Below are 25,133 nucleotides of genomic sequence, written 5' to 3'. Positions count from 1 at the left end.
ATCCCCGTCAGACCTAACGCTTCCATCTCTCCACTCCGTGATTCCGTTTCCAGTGACGGGATTCATGAGCTTGGTATGATGCCATTCAGTGTAGAAGCAGCAATTTTGAATGAGACACTCATTACGGAAGCTAAATGATAAAGACCACACACTTCTTCTATAACAGAGAATCGGGCTTCCCCGCCACCTTTTGTAGAGTGCAGGTGAGTTTTTAAGTAGAAACAGATGAATGAACAGAGCCTGTTTCCTCGTCGAGGAGAAGACAATTCCATTATAGCTGCAACAGTCATGGCAACGTACCCGTCTTTCGTGTGTGGAGAAGTCACGCTGCTAGAGAAGCCTCAGAGCTGATTAACTGTGTGCACTTTAGCCTCTCCAGTTGTCCAATAACAGGAAGCCAGTGTCACCCCTAACTGACACCCTTAAGGGAGAAGACAGAGTGTGGAACGCTGGTCTTTTGTGTCAGGCGAGTTGCATGTACAAGACCATGCAAGGGATGATGAGGAGGATTTATTTTCTCCTGGGTGAAGCCAGCCCATTAAAAAATGGGCACCTTTTGAAAATTTGATAACAGTAATTGAAAAGCTGTGAATAGAGCTTAATATTTTCTTTTCTGAGCATATTTGACACTGTAAAGGATTTCTAGGAGCAGAGCAAGCCTTGTGAAAAATTAAGAAAGAACTTGGACAATTTTTTTTTTTCATTATTCAGCCAATGTGTTATTAAGGACTTATCTATGTCAGGTATTTTGCTAGACTAAAAATGAATAAGCTACTTAAAGAGCCAGTTGTACTGTCACAAACTGGATCGTTGTTTCACATCAGATGAAATAAGCTCAGTGTTGCAGATACAGACTGTGATGGGAGCCCAGAGCAGCAGCTGTACCGCACGGCATATAGGGGCAAGGAGGGCTCTGAAGGGGGTCCTGCCTGAACTGGGTCTCACGGTCGGCAGAGGGGTACGCGTCACCAAGACCAAAGGGGTCATGAGACCCCTAGAGGGGACATCGTGAGCCAAACTGTGCCGTGAGAAACTGCCCCACCGTTTATTAGGGAGAGCTGTGGAAAGCCCAGTGTGTCTGGGGGACAAGGAAAGGATATAGTGATAGACGGAGATGAAAGCAGATCACTAGAGAAGAAGTTAAAGGTCACCTCCTGTGCCGTGGGGAGGCATGGGGACCTTAGTGGTTTAGTTCAGCTGAGGTGAAGGTGCCCATGGTTGTCCTGCGGTGCACTTGAGTTGGATGGACAGACAGGCTGCTCTCATACCCGTTGTTACTTCAGACCTAATGCATCTCATCGGGTACTTACTTGTGTCTTCGTAATGGTCACCTCTTTTCAAGCACAGAACTGGAAGGCTCAGCCACACAGAGGCATGGCACTTCTCCCAGAAATCTGACCATAGTTTGACCTCACAACATCAACAACTATTGCCTGAAAAAAAAATCAGCATTTTAACCTTTCTGATGTTAAATACCCTTACGTTATATGTAAGAGGTACCAAAATAAGACTAATAGAACGATTAAGACTATGATGGACATACCGTGAAAGGTATATTTATTCCAACATGTCGCCAATACATAATACAGAGAATATTACGGGGTACTTTTCGAGTTGCCTTCAGAAGGTATAATTATCCTAACACTCTTGACACAAAAAATAAGAGGCAGGTAAATCGACTGTCTAAAATTAAATGTAATTCATTGTTTGGTTGCCCATTTTAATCCTCCTGTGTAAGAATAATAATAATAGTGCATGTTTATAGATCCATTTCCGGTGTGACAGGCACTCTTCTGGGTACCTCCCATACCGAGTCACTTAATTCTCACAGTGACCCTTTTATGCTGCTTTTGTAGACATGGAGAATGAAACTCTGACATGGCAGCATGGGGGTCAGGTCCATGGAGTCTTTGTTGAGCACCGCGCTCTCAGCTAGCGCTATGCGTGGAATGGACTCGCTGAGGCTAGCGCCGACCAGGGCTCATTAATAATGACGTTGCTTCTCAGACACTCACCATGGGCAGAATGTAAAGTTGAGCCAGGGGCTGGAAGAGGGAAGGGGAAGACTTTCAGGAAGCTGAGACAGTTTCTCTCTTGGTTTGGAGGTAGGGAGGTCTGATTTATGAGAACAGACTCTGGTGGGACAAGGGTGGATCTTGTGGTGGTGACTTGGATAAGGTGGTAGTGAAGGAAACTGTGAGAAGTGATGGGAATCGGGTTGTATTTGGAATATGGAGTAAATAGGGTTTCCATATGGGTATGAAAAAAGAAGTATTTTCACCTAAGCATTTGGAAGGATGGAGTAGATATCAATTCAGATCAAGAGCTGTGAATAGGGTGCTTTGAGGTAAACAGTCACGATGTGTCAAATAAGGAGTTAGATGTTCAAGACCAGGGTTATGGAGAAAAGTCGAGGCTGGTGTACAAATTTGAGATTCACCAAGCTGTACAGGATGAGATCATCAGGCACGTAAACGTACAGGGTGTCATCTGAGGGGGTACAGGGAGTCTATAATCAAGGAAGAGTGGAAAATACTTGCTCAGGTAGATGACCTAAAACAGCTCGCATCCTGATGTGCACTAGACTTCAAGAAGAGAATCTAAGCAATAATGTTCTGTGGAATGTACTTTGAAAAATGTGGTTCTGATATGATGTGGAACTCTAAAGTCTATAGATGAATATTGCATCTTCAAAAGGAAATATTTCAAATTTAAGATATGTATATTTATATGTAACATTGATTCAGTATGGGCTCTTTTGAATAAAAACAGTATACTTGTGTGTTTGAGTCTGTATTTACAGAGTAGAATAAAAGAAAATATGCAAGTCTTTGGTTTTGAGATTTTTAAGCTCCAAGTTCACTGGGGAGACCATTCATTTCTCTTGTGACAATTTCCAGCCTCGTGAATGGTCCCACTATGACAAGATACCGGCACAAACGTCTGTCTTTGTGTGGGGCAGGTCACTACTTCTCCTGGTGAATGTAGTGTGTAGATCAGGGGTCCCCAAACTTTTTTCACAGGGGGCCAGTTCACTGTGCCTCAGACCGTTGGAGGGCTGGACTATAAAAAAAAACTATGAACAAATCCCTATGCACACTGCACATATCTTATTTTAAAGTAAAAAGACAAAACTGAAATAAATACAATATTTAAAATAAAGAACAAGTAAATTTAAATCAACAAACTGACCAGTATTTCAATGGGAACTATGCTCCTCTCACTGACCACCAATGAAAGAGGTGCCCCTTCCAGAAGTGCGGCGGGGGCCGGATAAATGGCCTCAGGGGGCCGCATGCGCGGGCCGTAGTTTGGGGACCCCTGGTATAGATCCTTCCTCTGACTTCTTTCACTATCTTTTCCTGCAGGGTAGTGAATTTCGCACGGTTTTTGTTGATAAAACTTTAAGTACCTGGACAAACTAACCAAAGATGAGCTACCAGAGGTTAGCCTTGTATTTGATGCATGCACAGCGGTCTTCCCTCATACTGGGTCTACCTATGTGCCAGAAATTTTAGCTGCAATTAGCCCCGGGGCATAAGTTCAACATTAACAGCAGTTTGATGAATGGTTATCCACTTTGTAGACTGGCGTGGCCATCTGCTCCTGGAATCTTTTACACCCAGTAGAGAGTGTGTCTGTGCTCATCCCGTACTCAATTGCTTTGTGCAGCTCTTGTTAAATTGCTGTGCACTTTCTGATGTCCACACCAAGAAAACTGTGCAGTAAAGCATGGCACAGTCATTCGATTTAAAGATTTAGGGATGGAAACGGGATCCAGATGCCTCAGTGTTTGGTGTTTTCACAAACACTGGTGGTTTTTCACTTGGTCATGTCCTAGTCCTATGCACAGAGGAGGTGTAATACAAGCAAAGGGACAGTGATTTCTCCTGCTGTCATGAGGCAACTGTTTGAGTATCTCCTGCTCTACCTGGGCATGACAGTCCAGGGAGAGTGACCCCACCTTCCTGAGGCTGCCTGTCCCTAACACTCATCAGATGGTTTCTAGCAGAGATGGCAAGCAACATCTTTGCTCCCTTTCACTAAATTACAATTTTATACATTTTTGAGTTACTTAAAGTGTTAAGAAGAAACATGATCAAAAAAGCATAGTGTCTGGTTGATCTTTGTTCCATCTTGACTATATAGAAGTGCCCTGACTTCAAAGAGTCATCTCAGAACAGGGGACAGAGCAGGAGCCGTGCAGTGGCCCCTGAGAGTAGAGGGATGTCAGTGATTGGGTCAGGTGCCTCCAGTCCCCGTGATGGCATACATCCTTAGGGAGTTCTTTACTGTCGGGCTGTATGCCTGCCTGTCAAATCACATACAAGCTAGGATATTTTCCATGTCAAGAAATCTGAGGGAGGAATAAAAATTGCTTTTGTTGCTCATTTTTGAAAGACATCACACAGATGTGAATGTGCAGGAGAAAGCACCGCCTCCCTCTCCTTTAAGCATACAAAACTAAGTTTGCATGTTTGTAAACACCAAGACCATGCCTATGCAGCTCAACATCTTTTTGGAACAAAAGAGAAAAAAAAACATTTGATTGTAGGCTAGAACTATCTGTAAAGTTATTGCATCCACACAACAGTTTAGTCTCCGATTAGAAATGTCAAGGAGTGCCTGACCAGGCAGTGGCGCAGTGGATAGAGCATCGGACTGGGATGCAGAGGACCCAGGTTCGAGACCCCAAGGTCCCCAGCTTGAGCGCAGGCTCATCGGGTTTGAGCAAAAGCTCACCAGCTTGGACCCAAGGTCGCTGGCTCAAGCAAGGGGTTACTCAGTCTGCTGCAGCCCCAAGGTTAAGGCACATATGAGAAAGCAATCAATGAACAACTAAGGTGTCGCAACGAAAAACTGATGATTGATGCTTCTCATCTCTCTCCGTTCCTGTCTGTCTGTCCTTATCTATCCCTCTCTCTAACTTTCTCTGTCTCTGTAAAAAAAGAAATGTCAAGGTGTGTTGCATCTTAAAATAATGGCAAAGGCAGGGAACACACAGCAGGGCTCTCTGTGCGGCAGAGCCTCCCTATCAGTCCTCCTCCCCCAGGACAGGAACACTTCCGTGCCCACAGGCGCTTCCTCTGCGGTATTCCTTATCCCATACAAGTTGCAGAATCTTAAGGACTTAAGAGCCACGAGCTGAGAAATGATTCCTTCAATCCTCCATCATTCTCTCCTTGTTAGCACCCTCAGAACTTGTTAGAGTATATATTATTTTTGGCATCTACGGATAATAATTGCCATTATATTTAGCATCTGCAGCTTCAGAGAGAATCCTTTCTGTAATGGAAGGGAGTGGGCAGACAACCAAACCCAAATTCATGTGGCAAGCTATTCAGTGTAAATCAGTCTAGGGAAAAATTCTATACCAAGAAATTAAGGCAGCTTAAACAAAAAACAATAATACCACCCTGTTTTTTAAGAAGAAGAAATCATTTTTTTTTTTGTAATGGCTACTGAGGGGCAGCCACGTGTTCCTCTTTGCACCTGTTGTCTGGCCAGCACAGGTGTTAAACCCACCATCACGTCTCTGCAGTCCCACTGTACTGGTGGGAAACAGAGAGCTGCTTGTTGAGAGCCTTTTTTTTAAAGTAATAGGCCTTCTTTGTAGAGCCGTTTCAGGTTTACAGGAAACTGAGCAGAGCAGATGTTGTTCTCACACTGCCTTGTGTCTCCAGTCCTCCACGGTTCTCTGTGCACACCTGACACGTCTCACCCATTGCTGCTTGTGTCTCCAGTCCTCCACGGTTCTCCATGCACACCTGACACGTCTCACCCATTGCTGCTTGTGTCTCCAGTCCTCCACGGTTCTCCGTGCACACCTGACACGTCTCACCCATTGCTGCTTGGTGTCTGTCCACCTGTGGCCTAGCTTTTCTCCCAATGAACACCAAGTTCAAAATGTGTTTTAGGTTTTCTTTTAAAAATTTCCTTTGCATTTGAGCATATTTAAGGCCTTTGAATCGAGTTTGTGCCCTCTGACCATATGTTCAAAACATACCTCGTGTGTGTGAATTATAGAGGAACAGAAGACCCAAATGAACTTTAATTAAACTTTAAGGACCAATATAAAACCTGAAAAATTAGTTTCCTAATACCTCCTTTTATTAAGATGAAGAGAGCTTATTCATATGTTGAGACCTTACATATAGCAAAATAAAGCGCTTCAAAGCTTATAACAGGAAATACAAAAGTCATCATTGGAATAAAAGTAAAATGACTATAAAAGGAGACTTAGTACCTTAGTCTGGTAATAAGTCATAATTATATATATTTTTTAATTTAGAGAAAACTGTTAGTTTCTGTAATCAAACCCATGTTGATTAAGACCTTACATATTTAATACAGTGTGTTACCCCTATACCGATGGAAAAATTATGTTGACTCTACATCCATATGGTTAATTTCTGTACAAAGCCAACCCAACACGGTACAACTGGGATTTTTCCAAAGTTTACAGCACAGCTAACGTTTCTAAAAATTCAAATGTTGTATATACAAGTGTATGTGTATTTATTTATATAAAAAGCCCAGTAGCTGGCCCTGGCTGGTTGGCTCAGCGGTAGAGCGTTGGCCTAGCATGTGGAAGTCCCAGGTTTGATTCCCAGCCAGGGCACACAGGAGAAGTGCCCATCTGCTTTTCCACCCTTCCCCCTCTCCTTCCTCTTTATTTCTCTCTTTCCCTCCCACAGCCAAAGCTCCACTGGAGCAAAGTTGGCCCAGGCGCTGAGGATGGCTCTGTGGCCTCTGCCTCAGGCACTAGAATGGCTCTGGTTGCAGCAGAGCAACGGCCCAGATGGGCAGAGCATCACCCCCTGGTGGGCATGCCGGGTGGATCCCGGTCGGGCGCATATGGGAGTCTGCCCCCGCCCCTCTGAGCTTCTCACTTGGGGGGGAGCCCAGTAGCTGTATGTTATGCGTTAATAGCAGCAACAGCTTTCCTGGGTTCTGTGGTCATCTGAACAAAGTTATAGACGCATCCAGTCTCTATACATTTCACAGGTTCTTTAAAACATTATTTTATTAAAAAGGAATATCTGTTGGAACTTACTCCTTCTGGGATATATGGGTGATGGAAAACACTTTTATTCTATGACCGAATGCACACGGACCTTGCATTTTTCTCATGAGGGCTTGCGCATCTCTCTCTGAGGACCGTGTACCCCACATTTAATGAATAGGACAGAAAAGGAAAGTCATTACTTCGTAGACAAGGAGCTTCCAAGTATTCTATCTAAAAAGCTAACATTGTGGCTTCAATTGAGCATTACATTGAACGTTAATCTTCTCGTAAATGGGAAAACCTGGAAGGCATGGTAAAGCGACTTTTTATAACAGAATGCAGGAGATGTTGTAGTTCCTTAGGGCAGATACTGTTTCCTCTTTACCCCCCCCCCCCATGGCGTCTCCTATGTGTCTGTGGGAGCAGGAAGCAGGGTCACTACCGTTAGGATTGACATGAAGGCTGAACTTTAGACCCGCCTCGCAGCAGGTCTCTGGTGCCCATTGATGCCCCTCCCCTACTCTTCCTGTCTCATTGAGCATGCCTTCTCTACTCCAGGGGAAGCACAGACTGCACGTGGACACTGGACTGGAAGGCGACTGGTGTGGCCTCATTCCTGTGGGACAGCCTTGCAGCCAGGTGACCACAACGGGCCTGAAGTGGAACCTGAGTGAGTATAGGCCCTTGCACAAAGCGAGGTGGCCTTTCTTTTTCACATTGATCTTAGCTTCTTTGCTGCGCACCTGGGAGTGGAGATGCTGGCTCAGAAGGTAAGTCTCCGTGTAACCTCCCGTGGGGCTGCCGGACTGTTCTCCCAAGTGGCTGCATTGTTGTGCGTCCCCACCAGCGATGTGCGAGGTTCCTGTTTCTCCACAGCCTCACCACACCTGTTCCCCACTTTTCAGGCCACTTCTCAGCGGGCAGGAAGGGTTACCTCGTTGTGGTTCTGACTTGATTTTTCCTGGCAACTCATTGACATTGAATAATTTTTGATATGTTTACAGGCCTTTTGTGCATTTTCTTTGGAGTCACATCTATGCAGACTTTTGTCCATATTTTAGTCACATTGTTTCTCTTAGGTTGAGTCATCAGATTCCTATATATGTTCCAGATACAAGTCCTTTATTTTTTTTCTGTACTAGTTTATGAAAGTAAGTGCATAGCAACTTCATGGAGTATTCAAAACAACAGGATTTCATTAATTATCTGTGATGAGTGCTAATTAATGGGGTCTTCTGATAGGTGATAGGAGCTCATTAAAAGTGACAATAACTGTGACATGACATTATGGTGACTGGAAGAGAAGTAGGCAGATTTTACCTGGAGGAGCACCTGCTCACTCAGTGTCATTGTCTGAGGGCAGAGCCTGTGCTCAGTGTCGCTGTGTCAGCGACACCTCCAGAGTGACCGCTAGGGCTGGGCCTGCGGGGGGGAGGGGAGTGGGCATGCGGTGACTCCGTTAGCAGCTGCTGCTCTCTGGGTCCAGGACAGCCAGCCGGGCCTTGTAAGGCAGTGTGCCGGAATGTCCCTCGGTGGTCCCCAGGCTTGAGGTCAGCTCTTCCGGTCTGCACCTGTTCTCAATAGGACGCCGCATGTTTGCAGAGCCATCTGATGTACCGGTTTCAATCTGCAGTACCTCCCATCATGCTCTGCCTTCTTAAAAAAGTGTGATAGATGCCTGCATATCCATCCCCCAGATGCGGCTCTCCACAAGTACTGCTGCTGCCTGTGCTACAAGGTCTTATCTCACAGCAATGAGCTGTGGCCTCGCAGTGACCCGTCTGGTTCGAGAGCGTCTCTGGCTGTGCGTGGTGGTCAATACAGGGGCTGCGCCTGGACGGTACGCCCTCACCTTGAGGAGAGGCCCCACTGCCCCGGGGGCGGCTGTGTCGGGGTGCGCCCAGGTGTGCACAGGAGTCCCCGTGCTCTGTCCTCACCCCGTCTTGGTGATGTCAGGTTTGACCTCTTTGTGCTCTGCTCAGTGCCGGTGACGTTGCGCTCTGGGCTCAGCCGTAGCTGTTCCCTGTGCGGTTTCCTTGTCTGGATCACTGCTTTTCGTTTTGCCCGTTAGCCATGGGGCTGATTTGGTTTACTCCATCCTTGTTCTCAGAAGTTCCTCAGACCCTCATTGTCATCTTCCTGGCTGTGCTCTGCTTGTTCCGTTCATGTATGGCATTTTCATATCACAGAGTTACGAAAGGAACTCACACTTTTGGTGAATTAAAGGTAGTCAAATTTATGAATCTTTTCCTTTTAAGATTCGTAGTTTTTGCGTCTTAGGCCCTCTTCTATCTCCATGGTCATAGAGATGTTCTCATAGTTTAATGTTTTAATTTTAGGTCTCTTCTTTCCCTTGCAGTTGATTTTTGTGAATGACATGAGTTAAGAGATGCAATGTAGTCCTCCTTGCTGAGAGCCGGTGGCCCCAGCCTCGTTCCTCATCCTTCCTCCAGGGACTTGCAGCATGCCAAGAGCTGTCCTCGTCGTGAGTCTGCTCCCTGAGCCTCTGGTCTGTTCCCTGATACACTCTTCCCGTGCTAACGTCACACTGCCCTGGGCACCACAGCGTTGTGACAGATGTGGAAGGGTGCTCGGATGAGTCCCCTTTTCTTATTCTTATTCTTCATAATTTTCATGGCTGTTTTTGGCTTTTTTCTCTTCATGAATGTTAGCATTGTTTGACAAGTATCATACACAATTCCGTTGTAACTTTTATTGGAATTATGTTTAATTTACAGAGTAATTTGGGAAGAATAGAACAATTGAGAAAGAAAATTTCTGTATGAAATTGTACATATTTCTGTTAACAGAGTTTATAGTTCATCTCTATTTATTTTGAACTTTTCATTGCTTTAAATAATTTAAAAGTTTTCTCCTTAAAGATACTGTAGCCCTGGCTGGTTTGCTCAGTGGATAGAGCATCGGCCTGGCAGATGTCCCAGGTTTGATCCCCAGTCAGGGCACACAGGAGAAGTGACCATCTGCTTCTCTCCCCCTCCTCCTCCTCTTCTTCTCTCTCTCTCTCTCTCTCTCTCTCTCTCTCTCACCACCTCCCACAGCCAGTGGCTCTATGGGTTTGAGCATTGGCTCTAGACGGGGGTTGCCAGGTGGATCTCAGTTGGGGCACATGCAGGAGTCTGTCTCTCTCCCCTCCTCACAAGTGTCTGGTCTGATCCCTGGGAACCATGGAGGAAATCAGAGGGTTTGCACAGGCCAGAGCTAACGCTCCATTTAACTGTGCATTGTAACCAGTCTCTTGTTAGACACACTCCTTTTTTCCTCGCCTGTTCATATCTCTTCTCTTCTTTAGCCTTTGCAGCTGCACTCATGTGAGAAACTGAGAAGATTTCTATCAATAACAGGCAAAAATAAGATGTGAGATTAAAATGGTGAAGAAATAAAGGGCAGAAATTTGACCCTTACTTTGCTTTTATAGCCACATGTTATTAGAATCTCAGGTTCCAGAAGTCCTTAAAGATCAGTCAAATATGTAGTAGTTAATTCACTGACCACATACCCCATCCGAGCCCCGGGTCACTCTTATGCCACCACCAGCCCTTCCGCACACACAGACACTTGGCCACAGTTGTGCCTGTGTTTGTGCGCCCATTTGTCACAGGTTTGGGTTTTCTTGCTGTGTATATAGATTCCTTCTGGGGTTATCAGCTGACACTTGGGCTTAGTTCTGAGCATGAGCACTGAGGAGTCATTGCAGAGAGTGACAGGGACGGAAGCTCCAGGCCCCTGCTTTTGTGAAGAAGGCAAAGCCGAGGGGAGGAGGTTGATAAGCAGCAGATGGTCTCTTTTCTGGAGAGAAAGTACAAAGAGGAACAGGTAATTTTTGGATTATGTTATCCTGAAGGATTTTTAAATACTCTTTTTTTAAAATGCATACTACATTTTCAGATGCTTCGGACTAAAGACAGAGCCTACTACAAACGTGTAGAAGTACGTGTTTCATCAGCGCAGCCCGCAGCCCCGGCTCCGTTCTCTTGCTGTGGGCTCTGAGGCAGACGTGAATGACTTTTCTTCCCTTCGGTTCTCGCCCTCTGCGATCCCGCTGAGAGCACGGGAACCAACAGTAATTTACTACAGGCCATCATCATGCTTTGTTTCTAGAAAACCCCCAACAACCTGCCAACATGCATTTGTTATAGTTGAGTCTGGGCATTTAAATGTGAAACCAATTAACGTGCATTTGGAGGGAATATGATGAATGGGAATCTGTGAGCAGACCGATCCTTCATTGGCCCACGCTTGGCAACACTGTTATAAGGCAAACCTGAGTTATAGTTAAGGTGTTCGAGTGAGCTGGTCCCCTCGTATTTCTGTGGACAGGCAGACAGAGGATAACGGCTTCTGTGTGAGCTGCCGAGGCTGTCTGTCTCCCCTCCCCCAGGTCCCACTCCTGTGTCGAGTCAGATACGAGCTCTGTGCAGCCGTCCAGCTAACAAACTGAGACCAGAAAGCAGTGCCCTCAATCATTGTATGGATTATAGACAAAGAATCGGGGTGCAGGTGAATAGACTTTTACCATGTGAACAGCTTAGAGAATATATTTATAATTTTCCACGGGGCCCCCATAATCATACCTTGTATTTTGAATACCGCTTTCATGTAGCTCCACCTACCTTTTCTCTACGCTCATTCTCATTCAGGCATAGGTAGCATCAGTGCATTCATAGATACCGAGGAAGTATTATTATTTCCAATTTATAGATGAGGAAACTGAGACACTGTGTGTTAATATGAATTGTCCAGGTTCCTTTTCCTAACCCAGTCCTCCCTGCACGTAGAAGCCTCTACCCTGGTCATTTAGGCATGCATTTGTGAAAGCCGGGAACGTGGTGAAGTAACCTCCCCCACACTCCTTACCCTGAACGAACATAGACCTTGTCCTGAGTGTAGGCAGGGTTAGAGACAAAGGAGACAGGGGGTTGGCACCTGGGCAATGACAGCCCTGCTCTAAGTCGGCTAAGACGCTGCTTCCCACTCTGCCAGCCGCAGAGCACGGCCGGCACACAGGGGTCTGGGGTGCACGGGTTGTGTCGTCTCCGCCCACCGTGGTATCTGATTGCCAGGGTGATTATAAACCGAATGTTGGCATTCGTTAGCATTCTCAAGGTTCTCGTAGGGTTCAAGAAATACAGATTTATTTACCTCTCACAGAGGAAGATGGATGGTTACAACAGGATTTGTGAATGTAAAGGTTCAGGACAAAGAAGGACTGGGGCTAATGGGAGAGGGGTTATGGCATTGAGAGTGCGTGCATCTGTCTGAGCAGAGAGCTGCCCCTCGTCCTATACGCTGCTCGGACCCAGGCTGGAGAAGCTGAGGCATTTGGAGAGCACCAGGCTTAAATGAAAAGGAGAGCTCAAACTGGCGAAATGCCCAGGATGTGGACTAAAAGAGCAGCAGCCACATAACAGGGCTTTTAAGTGGAGCTCTCTGTCTCAGATAAAGTTGGTAGGTAGTAAAGAAATAGTTGCTTTTTTTTTTTTTTGGCTATCATTCAAGGAAAATTCAGGGCCCAGATTACATAGGAAGTAAGTTGTCTCGCTAATGGGGTACATCACAAGACCACGCAGTAAGTAGCCTTTCCTCTTCTGGAGAGGGGAGGAGATTTGAACTAGCAAGAGAGGCTAGAGGTTACAAAGCAGCCACAGGGGGACAAATCAATCCTTTACGCCCCTGACACAGTAATTCTCTGGAGATTCATGGACACCACGCAACTTACCTTCTCTCTATGTAATTCGTACCTTGAGATTCCCTTGAAATGTTGCAAAAAACAAACAAACAAAAAAACAATGTACGTAGCTATTTACTTCCACTAATAATGTGGAGGAACAATGACAGTCGGGTTTAGGTTCCGACTCTGAAAGGTCTGAATTATATGGTTCTGGGACATCAGGCAGAGGCCTCTTCAGTTGAGAGAGGGTCGGTAAGTGATGTCGCAGGTCCTTCGGTGTGGAAACTGTGGCGGCTGAAGCTGCAGAGAAATGGTGGCACCAGAGCATAGATCTAGGAGCGGACGCCTCTGTTCTCCATTTCCCTGTGCAGTGGCCATGGAGCGTCCCCGTGAGAGCCAGTGACAGGACCAGAGCCAGGGCACTTCTGTTTGGGAGCCGTGTCAGGGACGGACGGCCTTGCGTTGCTGTACAGACCTCTCTCGTAGATGTCATGTGCCGCGGTCAGTGTTTGAAAGTGGCTTTGGGCAGCGGAGGGGGATGTCAGTGTCCTCATAGCAGTGTACAGGCTCCTGCTGAAGGGTCTCACTCTTCAGAAATTCACAGTGGGACCAGGACTGGGAAGGGACTGTTACTCCTCATTTACACCCAGACAGAGGAGAAGTCAGCAGGATACTCTTTGGTAACGATTCATCCGCCCTGTCGCTGTCTCCTGGCAGTTCAATGCTGTCTTGTCAGTTTAATCGCAAGGTGTCACTTTGGGGGAGTCACACCAGCCTTTTTTGTGTATCTGTTTTCTAGACCACACTTAATTGCAAATTAACAACTTGCCTCTCTCAACTACCTTTCCCTGAATCTGTTTTTTTTTCCCCCTTCGGTGTGTGTATGTGTGTCTTAGAAAATAGGCCTATCAAAGTAAAAAGGCTTTCTTATTATTTTTTTTTAACAGCCACAACTGATAGACAACTTTGATTTTAACCATTTAAAATGTTTGCTTGCAGTCTATCGGTGGCTATGTAAATCTGACATACAGTTCAGAAAAATACAGATTGAAACCTGTGGTGTTTTTAATCAGCCTGCATCCCACCAAAGGCTGCTATTCCATAACAAAGGATGAAGTTCTATTTTTCCTATACTGCCTTCCATGGTACATGCTAATTACCACGTGAATTAAATAAATTCGCTCCTTCTGCAAAGATCCATCACTGCAGAGGGAAAAGTCCAGTGTGTGGCTGTGGGACATAGCGAGTTAGGACGGAGGAGCTGGGCTTCCCTGATCTGACGGCCTGCCTGGGCCGCACAATGGGCACATGCACGCTCACCTGCCTGCAGGAGGCGTTGCGCGAGCACTAGCCTTTCCTCTTTACTCTCAGTAGCAAAACTGTGCCGTTTTGTCCTCTGCTCCTGAATGCCTGTGAAGGGCACTGAAGGCCCAACCCCCATGCTATTCCCCATCAGATATGGTCCTCACTCCTGGTGTTCCCAGGGTATGTCCTCACCCCCCCCCCCCCCCCCCCAGTTTGGAACACCTGAGTGTCTTTACTTCCTGTTGCCTGCTCCCGGACTGCGTCCTCCTAGCTCTGCAGCCACTGGGACCACTATCCCTGTCACACCTGTCATGAGTCACACTGCCCTGTTGGTTTCTGCCCAGGGTTTTTTGTACCTGCTCTTCCCTCGCCTCACAACTCCTTGTGGATGCCCCACCTTGTATGATCTAAGTCTCAGCTTAGAGTTGCTTCTTCACAGAAACTTTTTCCCAAAAGCAGAACTAAGTTAGGACCCCTCCCCGCCCCTCCCAACAAGACACTGTAGCAGGTTGCTTTGTTTTACTTCCGTCAGCCATCACAGTTTGATATCATTTTATTAGCTCATTGCAGTCTTCCCTGTGAAAGAAGTGAAGCTCAGGACAGCAGGGACACTCACTGCCCAGGTCTGAGCTGCCCCTTGGTCATTATGTGTGGCCACGCCCAGAGCCAGCACAGAGCAGGTACTGCTGACTGCAGACCCTGTGGGACCGGCTCTGATGGCGAGCGCCCGGATCAGATCAGGGGGAAGGCCAAGCCTGATCATCAGGACCCTCAGTCCAACCGTGTCACTGACAGCGATGACTGGGTTGGGCAGTTCTCCCAGGGAGAACCAGGACAGTGGACCCTTGAGCAGAGCAGAAGCTGTAGGTGGAGGTGGTGTCTGTGCCCGCCCAGGAGACTGCGTTTACCAAAGACACGCGGGATGTGGAAGAGGCGACACCCAGATTGGGACCAGACAATACGCAAGGTGAATCTCAATGTGGCTTTTGTCGAAGGAGCCCTTTCTTTTTAGCAGCCTGACTGGCTAAGATGTTGTATGGCCAGTAGTCGCAGCCGTCACGGGCATGCACATGCAGGTTCCCATTAGATTTGGACAGACGGTAAAGAAACAGTGGAGCCAAAAAATGTTGGGCCATTCTTTTATTAAAGTCTCACACCAGCCGACGAGCAACACACAGGGAAAACACTTCCCTTTCACCCAGGGTTCACAAAGCCCTGACACATTCTTCAGTTCCACAACCAGGAGAATCTTCTCCGGTTTCTCCTGGAATCAAAGGCCCCACCAGTCTCAGCGGAGCTCACAAAAGCCCCTCAGCTCTGGTTCCCCATCTGCACACCTTCTCCCTTCTCTGCCAACATGGCTTCTTCCTCAGCACCCTGCATTCTGTCTGCAAAACGTGGCTTCTCTCTCTCTGCCTTTTCTCCTTCTTCTGTCCTTTTCAAAACTTTCTGGCACAAAAACCTCTCCTCCAGCAAACATTAGCAAAACAATGGCCCTTCTCAAGCAGGAAGGTGATTTGCAATGTCACAGATCACAGATACCTGGCGCTGCCCAGCCCTCAATGCAAACTATAAGCAAGCAAACATAAAAATCCTATTTTACCAACTTATTTTCCCAACAGATGTGCTTTGGAAACCCCTCCAAACAGAAGTCTTAAAGAGACCCTGTTCACTACCATGGTCCAGTTCTGCCCTGTCCCGAATCCAGGAACCTCTCATATCTGTGGATCCGCCACAGGAGGGCCGGCTCTCAACTGTCATTTGCAGCCCATGCCCAGCGCCCTGGTGGGCCATTTGTGATGCCCCGAAATCCACAGCTCATTTCTGAGTCCCACCTCATTTCCTAGGCTTCATCTGTATGGCCAGTAGTCGCAGCCATCGTGGCCATTCACATGCAGGTTCCCATTAGATTCGGACAGACGGTAAAGAAACAGTGGAGCCAAACACTGGGCCATTCCTTTATTCTAGCCTCGCACCGGCCGGCATGTAAAAACATGGGCTCCAAAACCCACTCATATATTCTCCGGTTCCACGACCAGGAGAATTTTCTCTGGTTTTTCCTAGAATCAAAGGCCCCCACCAGCTCAGTCACCTCTGCTCACCATCTGCACGCCTTCTCCTCTCTGCACAAACTGGCTTCTCATTCAGCACCCCGCTATCTTGGCTTCCTTCCCGCTCGCACTCTCCAAAAATGGCTTCCTCCTTCCTTCTCCTTCTTCCTTCTCCTCCTTCTCTCTCCTTAAAACTTTTTAGTGTGAAAACCCCTCCTCCAGCAACACTAGCATAACAATGGCCCTCCCTAAGCAGGAAGGTAATTAGCAATTTCACAGACCAGTGCCATTTTTAACAATAAAAGTGAGCAAACTCAAAAAACACAAATTGTACAAACTTATTTGCCCAACATCATCAAAGCAAGTCTTCCCCTTTGAAGAACTATCCCCCCTTACTAGATGGGATCTCTCATTTCTCTGAATCTTCAAAGCATTTGCTAGTGTCACTTTAAGGCACCCATAATCTTAGATTTTAATATTTGTATAGTTGTCTTAGGTCTCTTTCCCTACCTTAAACCCCTTAGATTCTAAATCCTATGGAGGCAGAAACTGGGTTCTAATCATTCCTATAACCTCTGAAACACAGTCGTACGCCTTAGACATTAAGGAGTCGGCATAAAGGTACAAAGGAACATGGCAATGCATTTAAATACTGGTTCCACTACTTTGATTTGTGACCTTGTGATTCACTTCTCTAAGCCTACGTTTTCTTGTCTCTAAAACTCAAATAATGATAGAGAAAGCAATAATCATGTCGTAAGACTGTTGAAAGAATGAAATGAATAATGTGTACACAGGGCTTGGCTCCGAGTACAGTAAGTAGTAGATACTATTATGGCGATGACTTTATGGTTACCCCAAATGTCAGTTATAACAGAATCTAAGAGTGGCCCATGTCAAGTGACTCTGTGATTCTAATATTGATGACATTTAAAAATATTAGCTGTTGTGGAACCCATAATAAATATAGTACCAGAAATTCAGCTGTGAATTAAGAAAAAGTTAACAGTGGAAAAATCACTGCTGAGACTTATATATAGAAAATTGGATTTCCTAATGGGTAATTTAAAATCCTTTGGGAGCATAAATACACCTGGAATACTCAAGCTATAAGTTAGCAACTCAGAGAACAAGGGCACAGAATCCTGAAATAAGCAACAGCAAATGGCCACTTAAGCTCTTACAGAGCAAACTGCAGAAAACAAATTAATCCATTTAAATTATTAAACAAGTCTCCTGAGTGGGGGGCTACGCGGAAGTGTTGCTGAACATCCCCTTAGTGTGTGCATTCTGAAGTATGGGCACTGCCTGGCTCTGGGCCTTGCACCTTGGGTTAGAACAAACCTCGGGACCTTTGGCCTCTTTAAATTGTTTTTAAGTGATTTAGATTATAAAACAGGGAATTCCAGTCAGAGAACAGATGGGTTTCATTGATTTGGGAAAGTGGATAGTAGCTTTATCAAAGGAGAGCTGGATCCTGGAGGGAGTGGAGAGTGATTGTGATTAAATTGTTGGAAAAGAGCTTTGGAGAGGCTGACATCACTTTGCAGAAACTCCTTAAAAGTTTGAAACTCACCACCCTTCCCCTTAACATGCATGTGAAGATTTTCTCAACCTCTCTGACTCTGGGTGACCCAGTAGTTTAAGTTCTAAGAACCAATCTACTCAAGGGTAGACTGTAGGTTTATATTTAGAATATTAGAATTATTGTTCAATTATTTCCAGTCCATCAGATCTTTTAATTTTCATTATGAGAACCACTGATATGGAAATCGTGGTATTTTATGGCTCTGTATACTCAAAAATAACTTTTGTGGTTATGTAACTGAATAAGTAAAAAGAGAAGCAAACTACAACTTAAGGACTGTAATATTTGAGGCTCGGTTCTCCCTGCGTTCTGGAAGGAGAGGGAGGGGTAAGGAATTCACTGCGAGCCCTGCGCACACTGACTGTTAGGGCAGCGTTCCATTTGACGCCACAGCCTTGAAGGAGAATGAGTCTGCAGGACCAGAGCTGGGCTGTGGAGACCCGAGCTCGGGATAAATGGAGCTTAGAAAAGGATTGAGGAGAAATAATGAAAAGAACTGCCAAGAAGCATAAAACCAGGAGAGTGGGGATATGAAATACATCGACTTGACTTGCTGCGCATGGAATAATAGTAAATCTATTCTAAGTCTGTTAACTATTATCCATGTATTTTTGGGAGTGTCTGTTATTACAGTAATTTCTGTTTTGCCTTTAGGCTCTGAATAGGATGGCATCAGAAAAGTCTTTTGTTGTTTATTTTTTAACTTTGGAAAAACATTCCCACACAGGGTTTAGATAATTGGTAATACATGCATAAGAGCATTATCCATGTAGTTGAATATTTTCTTTGATGCCAAAGACTCATTATTTGTATGCTAATTTTTTCCCTTGGGAAGCAATGATGTGTTACAATTACAAATAATCTTTGAAGAGAAGGCTTTTGGAGCAACTATAAAAAGAAACAGTAGCGCCCTGGCCGGTTGGCTCAGTGGTAGAGCGTTGGCCTGGTGTGCAGAAGTCCCGGGTTCGATTCCCGGCCAGGGCACACAGGAGAAGTGCCCATCTGCTTCTCCACCCCTCCCCTTCTCCTTCCTCTCTGTCTCTCTCTTCCCCTCCCACAGCCGAGGCTCCATTGGAGCAAAGATGGCCCAGGCGCTGGGGATGGCTCCTTGGCCTCTGCCCCAGGCGCTAGAGTGGCTCTGGTCGCAACAGAGCGACGCCCTGGAGGGGCAGAGCATCGCCCCCTGGTGGGCAGAGCGTTGCCCCCTGGTGGGCGTGCCGGGTGGATCTCGGTCGGGCACATGCAGGAGTCTGTCTCTCCCCGTTTCTAGCTTCAGAAAAAAACAAAAAAAAAAAAAAAAAGAAACAGTAGCATATTCCAGGAAGATGGCTCCGCACTTGCAAGAATGTGTCACAATAGGTCGGAAGGTATTTATATGGCTGAAGGATGGGTAGGGGCGGTGGAAGGTGAGGAGGCACTGTTAGAAACCCAGGCGGATAAGAATGTGAGTGTACGGCTCTGTGTGTCCTAAGCAGATGTCTGGATTTATACTCTAGGTGTGGGGAGAGATTGCAAACAGCAGAGAGAGGTGATCACCTCTGTGTGTTTACAAAAGATGGCTCTAGAGGGCCCTGGCCGGTTGGCTCAGCGGTAGAGCGTCGGCCTAGCGTGTGGAGGACCCGGGTTCGATTCCCGGCCAGGGCACACAGGAGAAGCGCCCATTTGCTTCTCCACCCCTCCGCCGCGCTTTCCTCTCTGTCTCTCTCTTCCCCTCCCGCAGCCAAGGCTCCATTGGAGCAAAAGATGGCCCGGGCGCTGGGGATGGCTCTGTGGCCTCTGCCCCAGGCGCTAGAGTGGCTCTGGTCGCAACATGGCGACGCCCAGGATGGGCAGAGCATCGCCCCCTGGTGGGCAGAACGTCGCCCCCTGGTGGGCGTGCCGGGTGGATCCCGGTCGGGCGCATGCGGGAGTCTGTCTGACTGTCTCTCCCTGTTTCCAGCTTCAGAAAAATGAAAAAAAAAAAAAAAAAAAAAAGATGGCTCTAGAATCATTGCATGGGTTGGATAGGGAAAGACCGTGAATAGATTTGTTTTTTCCTTTCTAAAAATCAGTTTGTAAATGAAACTTGAACCTTATATCATAATAAACATTGTAAAGAAGCATTTCTCACTCATTCTAAAGATGAAAGATCTATTGAGTGACATTTTTGGAAAACGATGTCTACATTAGGTATGTTATAGAGTCTTTATTAGTATGTACCATTGATCTTTAAAACTCCAAATTCAGCTTTCAAGTCTGTTTATGAAAGGAGTCTCTTCTTCAGGCAAATGACTTGTACAATCACTTGTTTTCATTCCAGAAAGAAACAGTGAATTGCAAGTGTCTCTTCTCCTTTTGCTATGTAACAAACCTTTATTTCTGGACGTTTTCTGTCCTACTTCTCTGGCCCAACCAAATGACCTCAGACTCTTTTGTTTCAAACAGAGAGATGCAATTTAAATGAGCAGATATACCACAAATGCAGTTCTTTAGCCATTAGAAAATTAGTTACCTACTCACAACTATGCTCACACCCAACTGTTTTCAGCTCCCTGCTGCTCTCAATGGGACAACTGTACTTACCAGTAGAATTCAGATACTACTTATGGATTGTGAATATATTTTAATATGTGCTTAAGGTAGGTACTAACTTTCCCTGATGCTTCTTTAAAGAGCATGTGTCTTATATTAAATTGAAAAGCAGAATCTTGAGGACCTTTGTGTGAAATCTTGTTCTATCTCTGCAATGTCTAGCAATTAACTAGTTTTTTCAGTAGCCCTGGGAGATGTTTTTCTAATCTAGTGCACACGAGCTGTAATCAAAACCAGAATTCCTGATTCTGAGCTTACACAGTTGGAGACCAACCAAATCAGGACCTTTAATAAGGTTTATAAGGAAAAACCTATCAATCATTCATTCCCTCTCCCTAGCTCTGCATATATTAGGGGAAATGTTATCAGAGTTTTCATAGTAAAAAGCCTTTAAGAAATTTGAATATCTTAAATATTGGCATGTAGTATTACTTAATCAAAATTTGATTTGTGAGGGTGAATCAGCTAATGTATTCATAATTTTAATCATGTTAACTCTGAAATTGGCTGATAATTACTTTAGAATTAGAACCTCTAATTTGTACATTGGTAATGTGTTTCCAATCACCAGTCGATGTAATAATAATAATAAATTATACTTCTGTCTTCATTGAGATCATGATGGACAGCTGAAATTGGGTATTTACATCAGCACTGATGTTTTCCCTGAATATGAAAATCTTATGAATGTTCCGAAGACTCGGGACCTTGTTAGCATTGAGCTAGCCAGGGCCTATCATGTCCCCAGCAGTTTTAATTCAATTCAAGTATGTGACCAGGAATAGTCTTATCAGCATCATTATCCCTGTCAGCACAGTCTCCCAAGCACAGAACCAAGCAAAATGCTCTGAAATCCAACAATTTGGCCATAGAACCTGAGCCGCATGCGTAGTAGGCATCCATCTAATTAACATAGTCAGAGAGGCCTCAGAAAAGAACATGTCATTGTCCCCAAATATTCCTAATGTGTTCTAAATCTGTACAATAAAGATTATGTTAACACAAAGATTTTTAAACACTTTTTTAAATTACAGAACTCTTTGCTCAACCAAAATTTTACCTAGAACCTTACACAACAAAGGTAGATAAGCAAACCTTTTGTTTGAAGTCAGTGTAATACAGACTCTGTTGCATATAGTGAGTTCTTACATAGTTTGTATTAGAGTCACTGAAATCATTTCATACCATTGTACATATATTTCTGACTTTAATGCTGGCCTTTGCTTTATGTTTTCCTACAAGAAATAATATTTAAGTGAATACTGAGTGTTTCCTTATGGATCAGAAACTGTTTTTGGGTGCTTTCTGTGAGTTCTTTCATAATCCAACAGCATCAAGGGCCATTTTACAGGTGGGGAAACTGAGGTAGAGAGATCCTAACTTTGTTGCTGAGGGTCACCAAGCCTTTAAGCCAAGCTAGTTCTCTGGTCACCCTATATCCGAAGCCCATGTGTTAACTATAAGGTCAGCCAAAGGAAGACACCCGAGTTCAGGTTAAGAAAAGTTTATTAGGGAGTCATGTGCCAGGCTGACTCCTAAGGCGGAGGTCAGTGACCGGTTCTCTAACAGGTAGGGTTAAATAGGGGATTCAAGGGTGGAGGTTGGTAGTCGTTAAGGGAAAATGTAACTTTCAGCAATTTATGTTAGGTTAACCGTAAATAAGCTAGGGGACCTTCCACACCTGAGTTAGTCACCCGGATGCCCAGGGGGTAGTGACCTGGAACATCCAGTTTGTCAGTGTCCCTTTGTCCACTTAAGGGAGGAGGGGTCATGACCCCCACCTGCAACCCTATCCTTAACCACTCATATGCGGCCTCCTCCCTAAAGTAAGTGTCAACCTTCTCCAGGGTCCCCATTCGCAGGGCTGCTGTGGAGAGAGATTCGTCAGTAGTACTTGAAGACAGTTTTGCAGAGAATTAGTTGCCTTCCGGCTTTCTAATACATCAGCCTACAGGCCAGGGTTTGTCTGATACCTTCTGGGCTACCTCTGGGACTGTTTTGGGAACAAATGCAGCATCACCCCTGGCTGGACACTGAGATCAGCTGGGAGCTATGAAATGGACGCCTGTACTTCTCGTCCCCCACATGGAGGGTCTGGTTAACTGGTCGCAGGTATGGCCCCGACGCTGTTTTTGTTTTGTTGTTAAACTTTCCAGGTGTGTGCTGGGCAGTTGGGGTTAAGAAAGGCTGCATCCAAAGCCAAGCTGCCCTGCCTGTGGGTGTCTCTGCCCACCCGGCCCATGTGCGGTGGCCGTATGTGACGGGAGGGACTGCTGCAATGAAGCCATTCTAAGTGTTCCTGCAATGGGACCAGTTAGTGGTGCTGAATCATGACACCACTCTTCTTTGTCTCTGCCAGCCTCAAAAATAAAACGGCCAGTTGTTTTTCCAGCTGAAAGAGTTGATTCAGGAAAAGCACAGAATTGCAGTTTGGGACAGGAAGCTTTTGGCAAACCATGGACAAGTCCGAAGTGACAAAGAGAAGGTCAGCTTTTGTTAGGTTTGAGGAGGAAACTGGGGACGTTGTGATCAGAAGTTCACTGGAGACGAGGAGTCGGAGGTTGTGGGTTTCTTGTTGGCTGCATGCGGGGGGCCTGCGCCGTCCCTGGGGCAGGGAGCCATCTTTCTTCGTCTGTTAACAGCGGGAGGTGAAATTCCATCGTGAAAAATGTTCTCTTGTCAAAGTAATTCTTGCCTTCCCTCTTCCTGTTGGTGGTAGCTGCAAGGAGCCTGCAGAGTATAGGAGAGCCCCCCACTCCCAGGCTTCATGACTCCATTTTAAGTAACATTTCCTTTATTCACTCATTTTATACTGCAAAACCTGGCATTCCCTAAGGGTGCTCAAATGGGTCCTTAAAAATAGTCTAGGTGGTCCTATTTATCATACTTATGTTTAGGACACCTAGCTTTATACCTTATTTGAGATGTGAAAAGCAATCAAGTATCAAGTTTGGAAAAACACTGTCTTGGATAATAGAACATAGGACTGAACATGGGAAGATTCTATAGAAGGGAACCTCTATTTATGTCAATTGGTAGCAGTTGGGATTAAAAACCTATTCCTTGTATGGAGCTCTATTTTTCTAGTAGCTCATGCTGCTGCTTTTAGCTAGAGGGCACGTCATATAAAAAGAACACCTTCGCTATGACTGTAACAGAGCAAATGACTCGTATCCCGGGAGGGACTCTGCCCCAGCATGCACGCACCCGCTTATATATACATACATATTATTATACATACACGGACACATGGGGATGGGGGGATCAGAAAAAGAGAGAGAGACAGAGAGAGAGAAAGATAAGACTGATTTGCATGCTTATTACTAAAGCATTATTTGGGCAAGTAGCTTAGTCTTTTCTGTGACGGCCAGTTCCGCTTTCATTGGGAGGAAACATACTCGTGTGTTTTCCCAGAAACAACTTGTAGTAGGTTATAAGCCATCAAGAGATTTTCATTACAGAAAAAAAATGCTGTGCAGTGAGTAACACCACCTTCCCCACAGACCCATACTTTCCTCGGCCCCACCACCAGTGTTGTGATTTTTTTTAATCGCCATTATTTAGTTCCAGTAAGTTCACTATACTGTTCTATTAAGGTGGTTCCTTTTTAATTTACAGATAAAAGTTTATACTGTGATTTATTCCTTTTGTTCCTTTTCACATTCATTATAATTTTTTTTTCTTTGTAGGTTTATATATACTATAGATAAATTTTCTTTTTTCTGAGGATTTTGTTACTCCATGGATTAATGGAATACTTGGAAGCATGATAACAAATACTTGACCTGGGAGAGACCCAAATGGAGGGAAAAAATAACTGATAGCGTTTGAGTTTATTTGTGTCGGGAGCCTCCCGTGCCCCTTGTGGCTGGAGGCAGACTTCTCTCCTGGTTAGCTCCCCCGTTTGGGAACTGCTTGCTGACTGTGAATGCACAGACTAATTAGTGTTGAATCAAGAAACCACTAAAAAGTTAATTTTTTAAAATTAAAATATGCCACGTGTGGTGTTAGAGTAACTGAAATTATTGTCAAATAATACACCGACGTTCTATCACATTTGGGAAACTCTTTAAAACCACCCTCCCCGCACGGGAGCCTGGGAGAGGGGAGGAGAGCCCTGTCGCTGTTCTGACAGCCAGTTGTTGGTTTCCTGACCCAGACTGTTGCCTGTCATGGTTCTGGGAGCCCTGGGGTTCTCACTGGGCTCCTTTCAATACCTCATCTCCCAGATAATTGAAAAATAAAATCCCTGCAGTTCGCTGGAGGAACTGGGGATCAGGATGGATGGAGCCTTTCTTTCTCTGTCCAAATTGTCGTTCTGTTTTCCCATCATTCTAGCACGCTCACAGCTACTGGGTCTCCAGTTCTGTCTCTGCGGTATTGCTCCGTTTCTCTCACCGTGGTGAATCTGGCCAGACAGGCAGGCAGCATCAGTGACACCAGCTCCAAGGAAGGAGCCGCAGGGCAACTCGGCTCTCCCCGCCAGCTCAAAGGGCGTGAGAGAGGCCCCAGCGCTGATGGCATAGCTGACCTGGTATCACCACCAGAGCTCAGCAAGGCGTCACCTTCAGTACCGAGCACAGATGGCCAAGGGGCTGAGGGCTGCAGGGAGCTGTGTCTGCTTATCAGTCTCACTGGAGAGGGAATTTCCTTGATTCGGGAACTTGATCTTGACCCTTGCACAGCCATGATTAACTGCCGGACTTGTCCATGCCCCCTGAACGTCTCAGGGCTCACCGATAAGGAAGTGGGTGCATGTCTCACGTTGTTGAACATCTGATCAGCTGACTTGTTTTCTAGCCCAGAAAATAAAAGTGTAATGCAAGCGTATGGGCAAAAGGAGTAGTCAGAACCCATGACATAGTTTGAACTGTTTCGTCTCTCTTCTATGGTTACATGAGCCAGTAGGGACTCCTGCTA

The 25,133-nt window shown here is 45.6% G+C and overlaps 1 protein-coding gene across 3 annotated transcripts in view; it reads left to right on the top strand.

The window, feature by feature from the left end:
- TPK1 (thiamin pyrophosphokinase 1) overlaps nt 1-25,133 on the top strand; it is a 151,340-nt gene that overhangs the window by 99,400 nt on the left and 26,807 nt on the right. For all 3 annotated transcript variants that reach the window (XM_066362946.1, XM_066362947.1, XM_066362948.1), the window contains one exon: nt 7,568-7,679. In XM_066362946.1, the coding sequence (XP_066219043.1) occupies nt 7,568-7,679 (112 nt within the window). The remainder of the gene's footprint in view (nt 1-7,567; nt 7,680-25,133) is intronic.

This window comes from Saccopteryx leptura, chromosome 2 (assembly GCF_036850995.1).
Source record: "Saccopteryx leptura isolate mSacLep1 chromosome 2, mSacLep1_pri_phased_curated, whole genome shotgun sequence".
Lineage (NCBI taxonomy): Eukaryota > Metazoa > Chordata > Mammalia > Chiroptera > Emballonuridae > Saccopteryx > Saccopteryx leptura.
Note: the sequence above shows the minus strand (reverse complement) of the source record. Positions and strands in the feature narration are given on the sequence as shown.